The following is a 21,246-nucleotide window of genomic DNA, read 5'->3' on the forward strand; positions in this document are numbered from 1 at the left end:
AATTACTAATGAAAACACTAGTGATTTCACTTGTGCACCTAATGAAAACAAGAAGGAGAACAAGGGTGAGACAGCTGGGCATATGTTATTAAAAAGCAAAATTAACAAACCTGGATCCTGCAGAGGAAAAGAAAAATTGGGTCCTGGAAAATGGTCTTTAAATACAGCACAGTCACTTTCTTTTACAACACTTGGAGGTTTAAAAGGTAATAAGAACGGGTCCAGCCCTTTCCAAAATCGGGGGGGGGGGGGGGGGGGGGGTGAGTAATTGGCCCTGGCAAGCATAGGGAGGCTATACATGTAGGAGAAAATCATATACACACAAGGTTTTAATGAGGTTAATTATGCATATGTGCACTCTACACTCAAGGTAGACCTCTCCTTCACCAACAGCTGCTTCATATTTTTTAAAGCACTGTGCTGGCTGTGTGGTCTAGACAAGTGGATTCCCCACATCTTCAACCCCTACAATGCATTTCCCTTGGTCTGTTTATGGTCCTAAATTCTCCCTTTATTAGTGTGGCAGAAGAGGAAAGAGGAGTTTGCATAACTTCTTCCTTAGGGCACCACTTCCAAGCAATTACCAAAACAATTTCTTACAGTCTACCACTTTGCCTCAAGGCACTTGGGATATTTATGGAGAAGGGCCAGAGGAGAGAAAAGGGTACCAATAGATAAAACCTGCCGACAATTATAAATTACCTCTAGCCACCTAATTCCAAAAGGCTGGTTCTCCTGGCTACAAAGGCAGTTTGCTAGATGGATGGGTCCTGTTGGGGCCCTAAGTATGAGATAAACATTGAGGGAACAGGATCCAGTGATCCAACAGTGGCAGATTCAGACTTCACTCAAGCTCCGTTAGTACATTAGTCAAGGGAAACTCATTGGAATAAGGCAAAAATCTCTTTCACTCCCTTCTAACATGCTCAGTTTTCAGTCTCCTAATGACACTACTTCCTGCCTCAAAAACTCAGGAAGATTCTTTTTCATGTACATCATCAGTCTGACTTTCCTAAACATTCCATCTCACATGGCTGACGAATATCCAGAATTAGGAGCTAAACTGTGAAACCTTTAAATAATGCATGATGGTCACAGATAAAACAAAGTGGTATCATGTAAGCTTCCCAGAGAGTTTGCCAGGTTCTTACCTGTTCTTCTAGCTGAACTGGCACTTTGGATTAAAGGTGACATCTTTTCCAGGCAATCTGGTCACTAAGAAGTCTGGTACCAGCACATATGGCTTTGATATAGAAGACAGGTACAGCTAACACTCAATTACCCGTGCAAACTGAGGATGCCCGGGGAGCATAGAAAAGGAGAGTCTGGATGATACAAAAACCTAGCTTTTGGTTATCAGTCACATCATCTCTCCCCACTCCTTACAAAAGTTTCTAACAAATAACATGACTGTTTTGCTTCACAATCTCTCTGTTCCTTCTCCTGGGCTCTGCTGGAGGGACTGATGGCAAAGCCAAAGGGGGGCCAAGAAGAAGAAGAAAAGCCAAGCCACTGTACCAGCTCCAAACTCCAGTTTACAACAACAGTGAAATTACCTAAACTACAAAAACCCAAACAACATCTGAATAGACAAGCTACCCCATATGTAGAATTTGCAGCCACATCCACACATTGTTGAGATTTGACCATCAGTTAGGTAATCTTCATCCTAAAAAACAAAGGACTGTTCCCTCTAGGGAACAGATGGAGAGGTCTATCTTTTCTTCAGCTCCAAACTCAAGTAACTGACCACTAGTTTTTGGTGATGTGGATGAGAAATGGTAAGGAGGTGGGGAGAGGGGGGAGAGGGAGAGAGAGGAAACACACAAGCAATAATGTTTTATAATTGCATGTCTCAATGATGGGGTGTAACTCCAGTCTGGAATGCTTAAACTAGCTATTCCAGCCTTGCCTCATAGGAAAAGAGGCATGTTAGTGAGCAGTTAGTTGCCCAGATTTGAATACTGAGTGTTCTGTTGCCATTGGTCACAGTTACTATTTCCTAGAAGCCCCACTGCATCACTAAATGATTGAAAATATAAAGCTGTTTCAGAGCAACCTTTGGGTAAACTGGATTTAAAATAAGGGTTTTTTTTGTGCGTGTGTGTGTGTGTGTGTGTGTGTGTGTGTGTGTGTGTATGCATATGTATACATGCATCTTATTTCAAGTAAGCCAATTGCCATGGGCCTGAATATAAATTCTGTTGCATTAGTGAAATATGATGGAGGCAGAAAAGGGAAGTGGCTTCTGGCAAGCCAGATCCATAGATTCTCCAGAAAAGAAGACTCCTCAACCCTATTCTTCTATCTCCTGGAAATCAAGCTCTTTCCCTTGTCAAAGAAGGCATAAACCTGGAAATAAGCCACATTTGAGAGAAATGCCCAGAAGCCTGGAGTCATAAAGTTTAAACACAAAGTAAAATAAAATGACCCCCCGCCCCCGCAAAAAATCATATTGCAGGGAAAATGCTGCATTATGAAGAATGCCAAATGAAATATAAAACCAACATCCAGTCTTCAGATGATCATTCTTCACAAAAATCTGGAAGAAGGTTTTCTTCAAGTATTTCCAAATAACATTTGGAATTCTGAAATTTTCCAAATTCTTTGCTACTTAAATACAAGATAATCAGTTTGGACACAGTCCCCATCCCATATGAGGCTCACAACCTAGGTAGGACGACTAGGATTTAATCCTCATTTTACAGATGAGGAAACAGAGGCACAGAGAAGTTAAATGATTTGCCCAAAGACATATAGCAGACAAGTGGCAGAGTCAGGATTAGAACTCAGACCCTCTGACTCCCAGACCCGTGCTCTTTCCACTAGGCCTCACTGCTTTTTCATTCCAGATTAGAGACTCTCCTATAGATAAAATGGTAATGGTGGAAGTAAAGTCAAGCTGGTAATTTATGTAAGATTATTACATTAAGGTAATTTAGGCAACTAACCAATCAGTAGTATTTACTGAGCACTTACTCTATGCAGAGCACTGTAGTAAGTGCTTGGGAGAGTACAGAATGGAATTAGAAGACTCCACCCCTGCCTTCAAGGAGCTTGCAACTTAGCAGGAGAGGCAGACGCTAAAATCAATGGTATTTATTGAGCGCTTACTGTGTGCAGAGCACTGTACTAAGCACTTGGGAAGTACAAGTTGGCAATATATAGAGACAGACAGTCCCTACCCAACAGTGGGCTCACAGTCTAGAAGGGGGAAAAATTACAGGTAGGGAGAAGCAACAGAGAATATAGAGTCCCTACTCAGAAGCGAGGGACTAGAAATTTCAAGGTCTGGGCAAGAGCATATCTGGGTTTCCTTACTGAACAGCATTCAAAAAATTGGCATTTTGAGTATAAGCTTTACTAGTTCTTTTTCTTCATCCTATTTCCTTCCAATTTGCACAGGCTGCTTTAAGTGCTAATTACTGAATCTTCCCACTTAATATTGTTCTCTCTTTGCTCTGTTAACTGAGTACTGATTTCCCTCCTCCTTTCTAGATATTACTAGGGTTTCTTGCATTCACCTCTTACCTACATATGCACTTGTAGGTAACATGTACATTATTGTACATGATTGCCTCCGGCAATCATGGGCTAATTCAGCTCTGCCCAGAGACAACCAGAAGAGAGACAGGAAATATCTCAGTTCCCCAGGTGACCTAAACAATGGAAAAGAAGTGTAGCAGAGAGGAGAAAGGAGGTACTGACACTATTAATGACAACTTACTCCCAAACCTCCCTGCCTTGGGCTCACCCTACTGTAGGGAAAGGACTTTGACAAAGAAGTTGAACAGCTAGGTTCCACTACACTGAAATAAGCACGAGCCCAAAAGAGAAGCAGTGTGGCCTAGTGGATAGAGCACAGGTTTGGGAGTCAGAAGGAGCTGGGTTTGAATCCAGGCTCCACCACTTGTCTGCTCTGGGACCTTGGGCAAATCACTTAGCTGCTCTGCGCCTGTTACCTCCTTTGTAAAATGGGGATTAAGACTATGAGCCCCATATGGGAGATGGACTGTGTCCAACCTGATTAGCTTGTATCTACCCCAGTGCTTAGTATCTATAGTGATTAACAATTACCATTAAAAAAAAAGTTTGGACCTGAGAGCAATTAGCTAATAGGAAATCGGACAGTAGACTGGAGAGACTTTTTCAATCAAGTCTGCAACTAGTACCCATGTGGGTCTCTACTAATCAGCTGTGAGCTGATAGAAATATTTGTGGCTCATGAGGCATTTTTAAACTTTCATCCTGGAATATAGCATAAGGACAGAGGAACATCAGGCAAGGATGTCCCGCAATAAGACAGTATGACTAGCTTCCTCTTGCCCTTGGCCTGCTAGAGTGCAGTTGGAGGCTAAGGTGGGGGAAATCATCATCAATCGTATTTATTGAGCACTTACTATGTGCACAGCACTGTACTAAGCGCTTGGGAAGTACAAATTGGCAACATATAGAGACAGTCCCTACCCAACAGTGGGCTCACAGTCTAAAAGACTATTAAGAAAATTCAGGAAAATAAAAACAAAATGTAGACAGAGGTGGCTTTGGATTCTTCTTTTCAGGGTACTTTATCACCCTGGAGTCAGAGATGAACCCTTGTGGTGTGCAGTGGGCATCTAAAGAGGTAAGGGATGGAAGGGTGGCTTCTTCATCCATCTTTGAACAGAAACAGAAGGTAAAAACACTGTACAAGCTGGCAGTGATGCCACCACTTATCTACAATCAATTATTCATCAAATTCATGTCTCTCAGTAGAGGACCAGCATCTAAAATAGTCAAATGGGGGTGCACTAAAGATGTTCTATGTGGCTTGCCAAAGGTTCCTTTTCAGGAGCAACAGCGCAAGAAGAAAGCAATCAAAAAATCATATTTATTGAGCACTTACCGTGTGCAGAGCACTGTATCTAGTGCTTGGGATAGTATATTGTAACAGAGTTGGCAGACACGTTCCCTGCCTAAGAAACTCAATAGGGTTTCCCAAATTGAGAAAAGGAAATAATGTAAAAAAGAAACAGCAAGAAAAATTATCTGCTGCATGTCACTGGAGCAAATAGTTATATGACACTCCAACAGGCATTATAGACATATCTATATATAGATGTCTATATAGATATGTATGTATGTAAGACATCTCTCTATACACACACACACACACACACACACACACACACAAGAAGTTTTCTTGGCAAGTTCTCTGTGGAATAAAACAAGTCCTCAAAAAGCTACATTAACCCAGGCAATATCAGCACGTAGTTCTCATACTTATCTCAGGAACTTGCTTGGCACTTCATGGCCTCAAAAAACAAGGTCAAAAAATATAAAAAGATCTCTATGTGGTCGAGGCAGGGAGATCGATGGGAAAGTCTTTCCTTGGTTTCTTCTCTTCCAGAAGAGAAGAGGTCACCTGGGAGGTGATAAGTGAGAAGGGTAGGGGGACCCAGGAAACGGGAAAAGAAAAATATTGCCCGTGCTATCACTGCTATCTCCCATCACCCCCGAGGCTCTAAGGCTTTCCATGCCTCCACCAGGGCCTTCACCACCTACACGGATACAGGAGGCAGTGATGGGGTCCAGAAGAGTGGCTGGCATATGGAGGCAGCAGCACAGGAGGTGGTAATAGCAATGTGGGCTTCAAGGCAGCAGGACAAGCAGCAACCTCGGCTACTCTGTCGGAGGCTGGGTTGCCACAGAGATGGTCATCGTGAAAAACAGAGATGGCTGGCAGGACGTCTGAAACAGACTAACAGGGCACTCTCAAAACTTGATTTTATTGGAAAGCTAACACAGACAGATAGAAATACAGGGTACAAGTAAGAAAGGTTAATTTATTTCCTTGAAAACACTACCAGCGCTACTGATCGCAATAGAGTAGACAAATTAGTAATAAAACAGCTTCGTCCATTTGTACAAAATGTAAACATTTGCCGTGGGATTTCCCTCAGTTAGCAAGAGTCATCAATTCGGCTTCTGAAACAAAACTACATTTGTCTTTCCATACAACCACCACGAAGCCTGGAAAATTGCTATGTTACTTAAGTTCCTGGCATGAAAAAAAAATGAAATGGTGCTCAATCAAGGCAACTTTAACATCAAGAGTTGTGGAAACTGAGGCACTGAAACAAGTCAGTTTTCAAACAAGCAACTTTCACCTACTATACTGACTGTATTTACACTGAGTTTGGCAGCAGTTTCAATTACCAGTGTGGAAATTACGAAAATATACACAGTATACAAATCCCCTAATCAATTCCGGGGGAGGGAAAAAAATACATCTTGCTAGAAAAACATTGCAGTAAGGCATCCATTCATTCACCTGAAAGCAAGGGAGAGAAACCTAAGATGAAGCTCTCTTTTGTTCACAAAATGGAGACTCATAAACCTCCATTGGGGGGCAGGTGCACACCAAATGCTGATCTCCGTAGATATCATCAATCCTGGCAATTGTGGGCCAGAATTTGCTCTCTGGTTTCACAAAGGGCTGCAGAGGGCAAACAGGAAAAAAAACATATCAATTTGGAGAGAATGTGGGTGCAATGCACTGTATTAAGCTCTTCTTCCCGTCCCCCCAGCTGCTCACTTTCTCCCTCTGGCCTGGAACTTCCTCCCCCTTCATATCCACAGACCATTACTCTCCCCATCTTCAAAGCCTTATTGAAAACACTTCTCCTCCAAGAAACCATCCCTAAGCCCTCATTTTCCCTACTCCCTCCTGCATTGCCTTTGCACTTGGATCCGTACCGCTTTAATATTCACCCCAGCCTTGGCCCCACAGAACTTTTAATCATATCCATAATTTACTTTAATGTCCGTCTCCCCATCCAGACTGTAAACTCTTTGTGGGCAGGGTTCGGGTCTACCACCTCTGTCATCCTGTACGTTCCCAAGCACTTAGTAAGGTGCTCTGCATCCAGTAAGCTCTCAAATACCTCTGGTTGATTCAACAACTTCAATATAAGATAATTACTTACTAATGGGAAAGCTGCTACCTCTCTGGAGTAAGGACGATCCCAGTTAGAGGACGTAATGCAAGTCAAGGAGTGTGGAGCCATCTAAAAGAACACATAAGACATGTAGAAGGACAGAGTTCAAAGTAGGGTTTCCAAGAACTCCAAAGGGCCAGATCCCCCTCCTACTATTCCATGAGCAAAATGTATGCTTTAACTCTTCTAGTAATAAGCTATGCCTTAAATTTTAGAAATCAATATTAGCAAATGAAAGGGAAAGGGAGAGACGTCGATGGAACCACTGTCACACAGAACAATTGGGAATCCATCACTGACTACCTTAAGGCTCTGGTTCTTGTGCTCTTCCAGAGGCAAAGAGGAAGTCTTCATAACACATGCAACATCTGGTAAGGTTTTGCCCATTTTGTTTTTTTTTCCTGTGGCTTGGTTTGCTCTGGATATTCAACTTCCAGCCATGACACATTTACTAATTAAAAACAGGCTCATTTCCACCCCATACCCTCCCCTGCTTAGGATGTTAGTATACCCCAAACAGAAAACAGACGTTTTGAAAAAAAATAAGAACAGACCTTCTGGTGTCTCTCCTAAACTACTATATCAAGCAGAGTTTCTGCAAACCACTAGTATGTTAGTATAGGTTGAGTATCCTATGCACTTATAACTTCTTCATTTGAGTCCGGTAACCTTTTTTAAAAAAAGTTCACTGGTTCCTCACATTACCACAGAATAACAACTTCACCACAGAACACTGTGACTATTTCACTGCTGAGTTTGGGGTTTTTCTTCTTCTTCCAATTATCCCCAGCAGTATTTTTTTGTTTGTTTGCTTGGGTACTGTATCTGGTGACTTGGCTCTGAATCCACTGATCATATTCATGTCATGGGAAAACTATATTTAAGAATCTGACAAAAATTGGCCTTAATTTTTTTTCATGGTACGATTCTGGGATATTCTCAGAAGCATACCTGCTTCACATACCCACATTCAGATTAAACTCCTAACAGTATGTTCTAATGAGTTAAAAGGAATCTAATATGTCGGGTAGACATGTTATTTTCCAGAACTTTAATCAAAGATCCAAGGCCATTTCACCTTCAGTGGATTAACTCTCGAATCCATGCGTCCCTCCTCTATGTCAGCAATTTCCTGTCGAATGCTGATCATCGCATCACAAAACCTGTCCAGCTCTGCCTTGTCTTCAGATTCCGTGGGTTCAATCATGAGGGTACCAGCCACTGGCCAAGACATGGTTGGGGCATGGAAGCCTAGTAATATAAGGAAAGAGACCAAAATTCAGTTTCAAAGGCCATCATCCCAACAGTTTTCATAAGCTTTTTCACACAACTCCAGCTGACTTCTGTTCGTGGGAAGACAAAGCATGCAGAAAGGGGCCCCAAAGAAAGGCACACCAACCCTTTTGGCTCTTTAAACTGGATCATTTCCCCCACCAATATGTGAGAAATGGATCCCACAATATGGGCTCATAACAAAATGAAGCCAATATTTTGATATGCATGGTTAACATTTTGTTATGAAGTCAGTCAGAAAACTTAAGTCAACAACAATTTTCCTTTCTGAACAACAAATCGATCAATCAGTGGCATTTATTGAGTGCTTACTGTGTGCAGAGCATTGTATTAAGCTCTTGGGAGAGTACATTACAACAGCGTTGGTAGGCATGTTCCCTGTCCACAAGGAGCTCACAATCTAGATGCGGAGACAGTCGTTAATATAAAAAAAAATAGGGATATATACATTAGTGCTGTGGGACTGAGGGTGAGGTGAAGACCAAGTGCCCAAAGGTTATAGATTCAAGTGCTTAGATGACACAAAAGGGAGAGGGAGTCGGGGAAAAGAGGGCTTAACCAGGGAAGGCCTCTTGGAGGAGATGTAACCGTAAAAAGGTTTTGAAGGTGGGGAAAGTGGTGGTCTGGTATATGTGGAAGGGGAGGGAGTTCCAGCCCACAGGCAGGACGTGGGAAAGGGGTCGTTGGCGAGACGAAGTCGGGGCACAGTGAGCAAGCTGGTGTTCGGAGAATGAAGTGTGCAGGGTGGGCTGTAGTAGGAGATCAGCCAGGCAAGGTAGGATGGAGCAAGCTTATTGAGTGCTTTAAAGCCAATGGTAAGGAGTTTCTGTGTGCTGCGGAGGAAGGATGGAGGTTCTTGAGAAGTGGGGCAACATGGACAGAACTGTTTTGTAGGAAAATAATCCGGGCAGCAGAGTGAAGTATGGACTGGGGTAGGGAGAGACAGGAGATAAGATGGTCAGTAAGGAGGCTGATGCAGTAGACAAGGTGGAATAGGATAAGTGCTTGGATCCGCCAAGTAGCAGCATGAATGGAGAGTACTACAGAGGCTTTCTCCTCTCCCTCAGTCACTCACCGTCCCTGGGTAACTGATGGACACATCCTCTGAGCAGCGGCCAAAGTGATACAAGAGAATACACCCTCCCCCGCCCCAGCCATCAAATAGGAGAGCTCTCAAGAGTCAGTAATGACTCCAAAGCCCCTTTGGAGAGGCTGTTGATTTCACTGTATCGTAAAGTTTGCTTCATTTACTGGCTTTCTTGCACATTGGGGCTGGCACACACATTAAGTTCCTCTTCAATGCAGCCGTATATTTAGCAGTTGTATAAGAAGAAGAATAATGATGGTATGTATTAAGCGTTTTCTATGCCCCAAGCGCTGGGGTAGACAGTTGGATAAATAAAATAATTAGATGATAATAATAATAATAATAATGGTGGCATTTAAGTGCTTACTATGTGCAAAGCACTGTTCTAAGCGCTGGGGAGGTGACAAGGCTGCATGGCTCAGTGGAAAGAGCCCGGGCTTTGGAGTCAGAGGTCAGGGGTTCAAATCCCGGCTCCACCAGTTGTCAGCTGTGTGACTTTGGGCAAGTCACTTCACTTCTCTGGGCCTCAGTTACCTCATCTGTAAAATGGGGATGAAGACTGTGAGCCCCCCATGGGACAACCTGATCACCTTGTAACCTCTCCAGCGCTTAGAACAGTGCTTTGCACATAGTAAGCGCTTAATAAATGCCATTATTATTATTATTATTATTATCAGGTTGTCCCACAGGGGGCTCACAGTCAATCCCCATTTTACAGATGAGGTAACTGAGGCACAGAGAAGTTAAGTGACTTGCCCAAAGTCACACAGCTGACAATTGACAGAGCCAGGATTTGAACCCATGATCTCTGACTCCAAAGCCCATGCTCTTTCCACTGAGCCACGCTGATCAGACACAGTCCCTGTCCTACATGGGACATACAGTCTAAAAGGTAAAAAGGTCCAGTATTTTATTTCCATTTTACAGAGGAGGAAACAGGGCACAGAGGGGTTAAGTGACTTGTCCAAGATCACACAACAGGCAAATAGCCAAGCCAATTCTAGAACCTGGGTTTTCTGTCTCCTAGTCCCATGATCTTTCCTCTAAGCCATGCTGTAACATCTCTGAACATACAGAAGCAGCATGGTGTAGTGGCTAGAGAACAGGTCCGGGAGTTAGAAGGTCATGGGGTCTAATCCCGGCTCCACCACATCTGCTGTGTGACCTTGGGCAAGTCACTTCATTTCTCTGTGCCTCAGTTACCTCATCTGTGAAATGGAGATTGAGACTGTGAGCCTCATGTGAGACAGGGACTGTGTCCAACCCGACTTGCTCGTATCCACCCCAGGGCTTAATCCAGTGTTTGGCACACAGTAAGCACTTAAATACCATTATTATTATTTATTATATTGTAAACATATACTATTTAAAACTGCAAAATGAGTACTAAACATTTAACCATTGGTTATTAATTACCGTTCAACTCTTTCTGTCCTAGGGTCAGGTTCCACTGGAAGACTGAACCTCGGAATGGACTACTGATGAATGGAATTATTGAGCACTTACTGTCCGCAGAGCACTGTACTAGGCGCTTGGGAGATTAGAATGTAACAGAGTTGGTATATATGTTCCTGGCCCATGAGGAGTTTACAATCTAATTACTTCATTACAAGGATTTCACTCTAGAGTCTTATTTCCTTCTAGACTGTAAGCTCCTTGTGGGCAGAAAATATGTCTACCAATTCTGTTACACTGTACTCCTGAACTGGGAATTTTTAAAAAGAGAAAGTCCCTGGCTTTAACAGCCAGAAGCACACACTCTAGGAAGTCACTCACCGTAATCTTGGAGTCTTTTAGCAACATCCACTGCTTCAATGTTTGCAGATTTCTTGAAAGGTCTGGTGTCCAGGATAAATTCATGAGCCACATAGCCTGTGCAGAAACACAAGGGATTCCAAGATTATTTCAGAAAATAAATCCAAGATAGCCAACGAGTGGCTATGGTGTTCTCGGCGCATTGCTAAGGCTGGTCATCAAAAACTCCTGTATATATGTCAGGAATTTCTAACCAATTACAATCCATCCTACTACTGCCCCTAGAAAAGCTGGTCCACAGTGGCTTCTTGTTACTGCCCTGCCATTACCCCGTGCATTGGATTGACAATGATAATATTTCTGGAATTTACTAAACGCTTACTATGTGCCAAGCACCAGAGTAGACACAGGAATCAGGTTGGACACAGTCCTTGTCCCACTTAGGACTCACAGCTTAAGGGGAAAGGAGAACCGGTAATTTATCCCCATTTTACAGATGAGGAAACTGAGGCAGAGGGAAGTTAAATGACTTGCCCAAGGACCCAGAGCAGTCAAATGGCAGAGTCGGCACTAAAACCCAGGTCTCCTGACTCCCTGTTCTGTGCTCTATCTACTAGATCAAACTGATTCTCTGGCCCTTAAGGCAGTGACTCTTGATGAGGGACGAAACTATGCGCACTAGAGAACACTCTAATTAATAACATTAACAACCATGTTTTTATGAGCCCTAATTGCAGTTACAAGTTTTGCTCTGTCAGCTACTCAGCTGAAGGCAGCCACATCAACAAGACAAATCAAATTACAATTCAAAAATATTTCAGGAAATCTACTTATAAGTGCAAAGTCAGATTCAGAAAATCCCTGTAAGAACTCAACATAACAACTTGGAAAGGCCAAATGTGCACTGACCCCGGGTTCTATCCCTGTTATCGCCAACAACTGGGGAAGTTTTCCTCTTCTGGACATGGTGGGCCCAGAGGCTGTTATGGTAGGGGCAATTATGAAATTCAAACATAAACAACATTGTGGAGTTTAATATCCTTACTTTCCCAATATCTGAAGCTGCAGATGGAGCAGGCAGCTAGAATAGATACTGCAGCCTTTTTTGTGGGGGTGGGAGAGAAATTAGGTTATTTTAAAAATATTATTTTACTTTAATCAATCAATCAATCAATTGTATTTATTGATTGATTGATTAAAGTAAAATAATATTTAATCTCTCTTTCAACCTCTGAAGAGGGTATTGCTATTCCTCACCCCAATCCCTGCTATAAGAGCACTGAACATCTGATGATAATTTGCCTTCTCTGTGCTTATTTAGCAAAACAATTCTCTCTGTATCCAAATAGTATACCTTTTATTAAAAAAGTCAAAAGGGAGCAGTTCATAGACACCTTACCAGATGTTAACTAAAAACATCAGCAAATGTTATCACTAAATGCCCCCCCGAATCATATAATTCTTATTTATAACAAGCAAATGAATTAAAATGAAGCTAAGCAGCTAGTAAAAAAGCTTTTTATTTTATGTAAAAAAAAATCCCACTAGGAATTTGGGGATTACTTTTTTCAATAAAGCATTTGCCGAAAACAATATTTATTAAAAACATTTGCACCTTCAGGAGTTGCAATGCTAGCTATTTTTCTTACACTTCGAAATTCTAAGGTTTAAACTGTTACAGGAACAAAAAGAACATGGTTGATTTGGGGATTGCACAATGAATTCTGTAATTATTGATCCCTTCCCACATGGTAATTAGAGGTGCTAATAATTATTCCAGATAAACAAATTACCATTTAAAACAGAGTAATTAACTGCATTTGATCTAATATTTAAATACTGAGCTGTGGATATAGTTTAATCTAATCCAACTAAAGAAGGACAGCCCCAAAGCACAAAGCACTCCTCTCCTGGTTCTTATTTTTCTTCTTAAATAACTTTCAGTATTTCTGCCCAGATGTAGGAGAGAAAAAAAAAATGAAGTTTTAGAAGACAACCTTGGGGCCAGTTCATAAATCAGTTGAAATTCCATATGGAACATATCGTACACTTCATTTGGAGATTGGATTGTAGACTGAAAGCTGCTTGTGAGCAGGAAACACGTCTACCAACTCTGTTGTACTTTCTTTCCCAAGTGCTTACTTAGTACGGTGCTCTCCACACAGTCAGTGCTCAGTAAATACCATCGATGGACTGAGATCGTTCACAACCTACTCTGGTATCAGTGTCTCTTACAATTTGGGGAGGATTCCTTTAATCACAGTGGTAGGCCAGGCTCAAGACTTCTGATTGATAGCAGTTTTATGCTTCCTGGTTATTGAATGAATCATCACTAGGCTACCAATCCATTTTCCCTATTTGTATGGTGGCACCAATTTGTTAAGTATAAGACCATCCCACTAGCTGGGTCCAGAGTTGCTAAAAGGCAGAAGGGAGAAATGTCCTTCCTACTCTCAATGACGCATTTTCATTATGAATATTGTACAGGGGATGGGGAGGCTATAGTAAATGCAATGACTTTCATGATTTAGGCCAGTATTTCTTAAATTTAATTAATGGGGACTGGGACCCACTGGAGATAAGTGGGGAAGTTTCAAGGGAGGCATGGAGATTGAAGATGCTAACCACTAAGTGGGCAATCAGTGATGGAGGCCACATAGCTTGCTAGGAAATCTTTCTCAGTGGTATAATCACCACTGCTTCCTCTTTCCCAGATTACTATTTCTTCTTAGGTTATCTCTTCCCAACTATCAGCTCAGTCCTTTTGCATCACCTCAACACTTATGTGTTCACAGTTACCCATAGCACTTCGGTATTTATTGATTTACATACTCTACTAAGCTTTTACTCATCCACATAGCCAACTTTCCTTTGTCATCTTCCTTTCTGTAAACAGTTTTGTGTTGCTTTCTCCCATTAGACTGTTGTCACCTCCTTGAAGGTAGGCACTGCATCCTCTAACTTTTTGATACTCTCCTAAGGGCTTTGTGCAGTGCTATGCACTGTAGGGTTAGCCCTCAAACTACTGATTGACTGATAACTCTAAATTATAACTGATAACTCTAAATTATGTGTGGCTCAGTGGAAAGAGCCCGGGCTGTGGACTCAGAGGTCATGGGTTCAAATTCTGGCTCCGCCAAGTGTCAGCTGTGTGACTTTGGGCAAGTCACAACTTCTCTGTGCCTCTTACCTCATCCGTAAAATGCGTATGAAGACTGTGAGACCCCTGTGGGACAACCTGATCACCTTGTAACCTCCCCAGTGCTTAGAACAGTGCTTTGTATATAGTAAGTGCTTAATAAATGCCATTAAAAAAATATTTGATACTTGCCTCTTGCACCCTTGAAAAGGACTTTGTAGTGCTTCTCTAATCGCTTGGCCATGTAGTTGGCATTTAAGATGGCAATCTCTGTGGCATGCTTCAGGCCCTTTCCTCCCATCATCTGCAGTAGAAAAAAAAAAGCTGTAGAACACTGAAGAGATCACTTTGGCTCCAAAGACTCATTCACAAAACATATTCACAGATATATGTTCTCAATGATTGAGAGGGCTCAGCATCCTTTTTATTACACATTTGGATAGGAAAAGCCCAATAATACTAGGACAGACTTCCATCTCTCTCGAGGCTCAAGTTGTCTGTTGATTCTCTCCTATCATTTCAATTCCTTATACTAGGAATGAAGAGCATTTTTCAAGCACATTTCAAAGCCAATTTTCAGAAAGAAATCAGTTTGCTCCTAAATTAGGGAAACTTTATTGTTAGAAGCCAAAGGGGGAGTAAATTGGCCGCCCACTGAGCTGGGCTACTCTCACCACTTATAAATGACTTTTCCCAATGTGCCAATGAGACCCTTCAGCCAGGAAAGTCTTCATTTCCCCCCCGAGGATGTACAGTTTCTTCCAGTGAATAGTTCACTAACCAGGTCCCCAGTGAACATAGGCCATGACAGGCTCCGTTTGTGGAAAAGTAAAAAAAAAAAAAAAAAAAAAAAAAGGCAGCCTGTTCTCAGGAAAAGCCTAATCACCCAAGAATTTTCAGCTCTACCAACCCCATGTCACAAAGGTAGCTCATCAGGCAATGAAGCTTGGAAAAAGAATATGCAATAGCCCTGCCAAGCTGCATTACACTGTCCTGAATGGCTGCAGCAGAATTTCTCTGCCCCCATCCCCCCACCAAGACAAGCAGCACTATCTAAATGAGATTTATTTCTGGAAATCTGCTCCAGGAATTCCACTAAGTATAATGATTTGAATGTGCTTCTTTTTATGAGCGGGGGAAAAAAAAGATGCAATGCACGAAGCCTGAAGAAAACAGATCTCTACTATTAGTTGAGGGACCATTAAGTGCCTTAGCCTGGAAGAATGCATCTGGCTCTGAAATTCCTATTTCTCCCTCTCTGCAAAGCTAAGGATAATTTGGGCAAAGAAATCAATTGTAAATCTGCCTGCCAGGAGTTGCCATATAGCCAACTTATTTATTCTCAAAAAAAGGAAAGAACTGCTTGCCCTGTCCTGCAAATTACAGCAAAACCATTCCAGAAATATACCACACCTTGATATAGGCCCAGGAAATTGGCAAAATTGCACTTGAGCCCCAAGGGGCAGCACTGATAGTACCCAAAGGATGCAAATCTTTATCCGGCTGCACTGAAATAACTGGGTGATTAGGCAGAAAAGGAGCAAGATGTTTCTTCCTACAACACAAAACACAAATTGGTTAGCTGGTGCAGAGAAAGACACTGCAGTTTCATTGTGAGGTTTACAGAGATCAAAAGGTCCAATTCAAATCTTCATCATCAGGATCTTGGAGGGTGAATAAATGCCATTATATATAAAAAAAAGACAGGTACAAAACAAAATAATAACTATTCTACTCTCCCAAGTACTTAGTTCAGTGGAAGTGCGCAATAAATACTGCTGATTGATTGAAAAAGTCAATAATTATGGCACCTATTAAATGCTTGCTGCGGGCTAAGCATTGAGGTAGATATAAGGTTATGTATCAGACATGGTCCCTGTCTCACATGGGTCTCAGTTGATCGTATCCCCATTTCACGGATGAGGAAACTGAGTCCTACAAAGGTTAAGTGATTTGCCCAAGGTCACACAGGGGGCAGTGGTGGAGTTGGGATTAGAACCCGGGTCTCCAGACTTTCAGTCCCATGTTCCTTCTACTACGCCATGCTTCTTCTCCAAGGATGATGAGAGTTCTCTTACCATGAATACTTGTCTTATAACTTAATTCAAACAGAAACTTACTATAACAAATAGGGTTGGGAATGAATCTGGATGGGAAAAAAGGCGAGTCTTTAACAATATGGAAACAGAGATAGACAGACTTCATGGGGATTTTTTTTTTTTTTTACAACCCCCAAGAGCAAGTGTAGACTCTTGAGCTACTAACCTCATGTAAAGGTTATCCGGAGAATCTTCTGACTGTTCAACTAGCTTCTGTATACCTAACAACCTACCTCTTTTGCATTCCTAGCCTTCGTCTTTAGGTCCTTCTTTTCTCTCTACTTTAAAGGTAGGCAGTCTGGAGAGGAAGACGAGGCCTACTTGTGTTTCACACACTTTGCCACAATGCTGGCTTTTTCAATTTAAGATAGAGGATCATAATTTAAGCAAAGGAGGAAGAAGTGTGTGAAAATCACCTTATTTCTCCAGCAACATAGGCTTATTCCTTGCAGCATTTTCTCCACTGAGTGAGCTGGAGCTTATTTTAAAATGCCTCAGGAGATGGTTACTCATACCACTTTTCTTACTAGGTAATTTCAATTTCACAGTCTGAGAGAACTTACAATTAAAAAGTATTTGTTTTGAATATTAGGAATGCTTTTTCTTGTTTCAGTTTCACTCTATTACTTATAGACGCAGCATGGCTTAGTGGAAAGAGCACTAGTCTTGGGAGTCAGAGGCTGTAGGTTCTAATCCTGGCTCCGCTGCTTGTCAGCTGTGTGACTTTGGGCAAATCACTTAACTTCTCTATGCTTCAGATACCTTATCTGTAAAATGGGGATTAAGACGGTGAGCCCCATGTGGGACAACCTGATTACCTTGTACCTACCCCAGCACTTAGAACAATGCTTGGTACATAGTAAGTGCTTAACAAATACCATTATTATTATCATCATTAGTAATCTCCCTCTTTTTTTCCTCCCTGTCACCAACATCCCATCTCCCCTGCATTGGGCTAAATGTTTCCTCTCTGCACAGGCTAATACCCTTCCACTAAACGAGTAACAGAATGTGTCCTCCCCTTGAGTGAAGAGTCTTTGAGGTACGACAACATATACTGTATTCTCTTTGTCGAGGGGATGCTGGAGACATACTAAGGCATGTGTAACCTTAGTTTTCTCCCCCAGTCACTGTCTTCTGCTCTAGTTTCCCTCACCTTGATTCCTTTCCCCAACTAAGAGCCTTGCAAGGGCCAAACCAGGGATAATGGGACTCAGGTGTAGCCTTAGGTTAGGCTGACCTTTGCACTGGCATGGCTTAGTGGGAAGAACACGGTCCTGAGGGTCAGAGGACCTGGGTTCTAATCCCAGCTCTGCCAATTGTTTTCTGGGTGATGTTGGGGAAGTCACCTCACTTCTCTGTGCCTGTTTCCTCAACTGTAAAATGGGGATTCAATACCTGTTCTCCCTCCTACTTAAGACTGTGAACCCCATGTGGGACTGGGACTGTGTCTGACCTAATTAACCTGTACCTAACTCCAGTGCTTAGAACAATGTTTGACCCATAAGCAGCGCTAAATAAGTACCATAAAATGAACAAAAAACCAAAACACTGGCCTTAGGATAGACTGACTCCTGCACATCCATTTCAGGCCTTCTTCAGCCTCAGGGCCAGCGACGTGTTCTTTGGCCCCCCCCGGGCATTCAATGGGTCTACAAGTCCCAGCAGTCCACAAGGACAACAGCATGTCTGCAGCAGCCCCCCAACCCCGACCCCCGACAAATGAGATACAGCCATCCAGCACCCTGGACTGAATACTGGTCTTCTCTCCTATTCTCAGCCACTTTCCATTCCTGTCAGCATTAGCTGCTGCTTCTTGAGAAGATATCAGAATAGACTAAATGACAGGCTGCCTTGGGAAATAAACAAGCCTCATCTCCCAGGCAACCAAGGTCAGGAGTGGGTCCCATAGCTCCACTCCCCGGTTTCCTGAGGTTGGAGAAACTGCCTCAAGAGCAACTAGTGTGAGTCTGGGGGTGGCGGCTCTTTAGTGTACAAGCCAGTCAGGTCAGGAACAATGTGCCTATCTACGTTTTTCCATTCTACAATGAAATCAAACCCAAGCAGTCCCCAAAACTAACACTCCAATGGGTCCCATTCCAGGTCCTCCTCCTCCATGGGGAATGCAGAATGTTTTGTGAAGATTTAAGTGGGAGACATCGGATCCAAAATCTCCAGGACGACACAGACCCACCTGTCAGATAGGAAAAACAAAAAAGAACTAAAATGAAAGGATAGTCAAAAACTGCCAAACGGGGGCATTCATATCCATAAGACACAGGGCAGCCCCTAACCCATTCAGGGGATTGATGAGGAAGGCATGATCCCATGGGAATTCTTTTTCTGGTTTTTCTCTGAAAATGATTTAGTGCTGGCCTGTTTTTTCTGTTAAAATTTGGTTTTCCAATAGATGTGACAGTATTATTATAATTAAATAGCATATACTGAATATTAATTATAATTAAATATTAGCATTTGTTAAGCACTTACTATGCATCAAGCACTGGGGGAGATACAAGATAATCACATCAGACACAGTCCTTGTCCCACATGGGGCTCACAGACTAAGTAGGCACTGAATCCCCATTTTACAGATGAGGAAACTGAGGCATGGAGAAGTTAAGTGACTTGCCCAAGGTCACATAGCAAGCAAGTGGCAGAGATGGGATCACGACCCAGGTCCCCTGACTCTCAGGGCCTGGCTCTTTCCACTAGGCCCCGCTGCTTCCCAAGAGACCTCTAAAAATATAGCAAATGTCTGTTTAATGTACATTGGTTCGCTAAAGTGCAGAATTGAACATAGTGCAGGATGGCTGAGTGAATTTGTTAAGATTTTCTTTAATTGCTAAGGACCTTACTAAATCTAACATCATTAGCTCACTGGGGAGGAATAAAGAGTTCAGTCTATGGGACTATAAAGCAATCTCATATGTAAAATGGACCTTTTAAAAAATATTTCAAAGGGAAGGACAAAAAAAGGAAAATCTTAAATGGCAAAGCCAAGGCATTTGGCCGAATTTTAAGGCTATTATAATACACCCAGAGCTTCTGGAGCTATTTCATCAGCAAAGTTCATATAAGGATCAACCAATTAATCATCACTATCCCCCCCAGGGCATATATATTAATCTTCATTTCACCAATGCAAAACATGATGCAAAGAGCTAAGTGACTTGGCCAAGGTCACAGAGAAAGAGCATTTCCATTCGAGAAGAGAACACAGGTCAGCCTTTTTCCTCAAACAGCCCTTCTCATTCTCTCTGTCAAACATCTGAGGAAATTAATCTTAGTCTCCTCAAATAATAATAATAATAATGATGGCATTTATAAAGTGATTACTATGTGCAAAGCACTGTTCTAAGTGCTGGGGAGGTTACAAGGTGATCAGGTTGTCCCACAGGGGGCTCACAGTCTTAATCCCTATTTAACAGATGAGGTAATTGAGGCACAGAGAAGTTAAGTGACGTCTAAAGTCACAAAGCTGACAAATGGCAGAGCTGGGATTTGAACCCCTGACCTCTGACTCCAAAGCTCTTTCCACCGAGCCACGCTGCTTCTCAAATCTGTTATCTAATTAAAACATGGAAAGTGCTCTGAAATCCTGTGTAGGGAGTTAGAATTGTAAGAATATAAGCAGATGGTGTTTCTCAGCTTCCCTCACTCCTTGGAGGAAAACAGCATCATACTCATCCTGCCCTCAAAAGAGATTACAATCTACAGGAGGAGGAGGAGAAGACAGACAGACATAAACTGTACACATACAATAAGAAATGTATACTTAAATATATCTGTGGGAAACAGAAATGGCCAGTTTTTCCTTGTCTTGAAGTGGCAGGTTTCCCTTAGGGAACCTTGGAGAACTGCCTTTTCCAAGTATTCTTACCTGAGCATTCATGTTGGCTCCATCAAGGTACACCTGGCCCCCGTTCTGGTGGATGAGGTCACACACATCACTGATGTTCTCTTCAAACACCCCATTGGTGGATGGGTAGGTGATCATGATGGCGGCCAGGTTCTTTTTATGCTTATCTACCTACAGGACAGAGAAAAAGAGGGGTGAAAAGGCAGTTCTGCCCAACTCAGTATTCCTGCCCCTTCAACTAATATTTGCACTTTTTAAAATAAGGATTGAATATGAATACACACACACACACACACACACCTGCTTCCCTGTATTACCCTGAAACTTGTCAGGGAGGTAAAGCCAGAGAAGTTGGAATTAACCCAGATGCTGCATTGAAAAGGAAATAAAAACCCTCTATTGCTCAGCCAAGTTTTATCAAACTCCCAGAGGTGATTCTCTGGGTAATTCAGGAAAAAAAAAACCCAGAGCAAGGGCTTTGTCTAAATTATCCACATATTGGTGTCAAACTCCTGCTTCCTCTCTGCTGTGGCAATCAGGCCACACTGCCTTGCCACAAAAATCTCTCCTTCTCCAGCTGCCATTTATAAATAGATTCTGCATAGAGAGGTATTCCAATTCTGAAAACTCTGATTGGCTTCTGCCTTGATTAAGCATATGGCATGAAGAAATGAGTATCTACTAAATGACACAAACCTGTAGGGAAGGTCTAGTTAATTCATTTTACTCACTAGCAGCTAGTCTACTGGTGATAAAACAGATAAGGTTGCTTAGCAACAGCATACCGGGAGGTAAGGGCCTACACTTCAGCAGGTGAACAGATGTTCAAAATCCACATATGGGCTTTAGTCCCTTCACAAATATTGATACTAGGCTTCCACCAGCAAAGAGGATTCAGATAGACTTAAAGAGGAGTTGTGGGGATGGAAGGGTAACTTACTTAGGCACACGTCCACTTCTACAGATAGGTTCCTTAAATATAATACATAATTAAAGATTTAATGGTGCTTTTGTTAGCTAGAGGGGGAAGA

General features: G+C 42.2%; 1 protein-coding gene across 1 annotated transcript in view; it reads right to left on the bottom strand.

Moving 5' to 3' along the window:
- Positions 1-5,749: 5,749 nt before the first annotated feature.
- The window catches only part of GLDC (glycine decarboxylase), a 77,439-nt gene continuing 61,942 nt past the window's right edge, over positions 5,750-21,246 (bottom strand). The window contains exons 18-25 of the mRNA XM_038769890.1: positions 20,237-20,386; positions 18,435-18,547; positions 15,668-15,809; positions 14,447-14,558; positions 11,137-11,232; positions 8,059-8,231; positions 6,969-7,049; positions 5,750-6,478 (exon numbers count right to left, since the gene is read on the bottom strand). Coding sequence (XP_038625818.1) covers positions 6,335-6,478; positions 6,969-7,049; positions 8,059-8,231; positions 11,137-11,232; positions 14,447-14,558; positions 15,668-15,809; positions 18,435-18,547; positions 20,237-20,386 — 1,011 coding nt within the window. The 3' untranslated portion in view covers positions 5,750-6,334. The remainder of the gene's footprint in view (positions 6,479-6,968; positions 7,050-8,058; positions 8,232-11,136; positions 11,233-14,446; positions 14,559-15,667; positions 15,810-18,434; positions 18,548-20,236; positions 20,387-21,246) is intronic.

This window comes from Tachyglossus aculeatus, chromosome X4 (assembly GCF_015852505.1).
Source record: "Tachyglossus aculeatus isolate mTacAcu1 chromosome X4, mTacAcu1.pri, whole genome shotgun sequence".
NCBI lineage: Eukaryota > Metazoa > Chordata > Mammalia > Monotremata > Tachyglossidae > Tachyglossus > Tachyglossus aculeatus.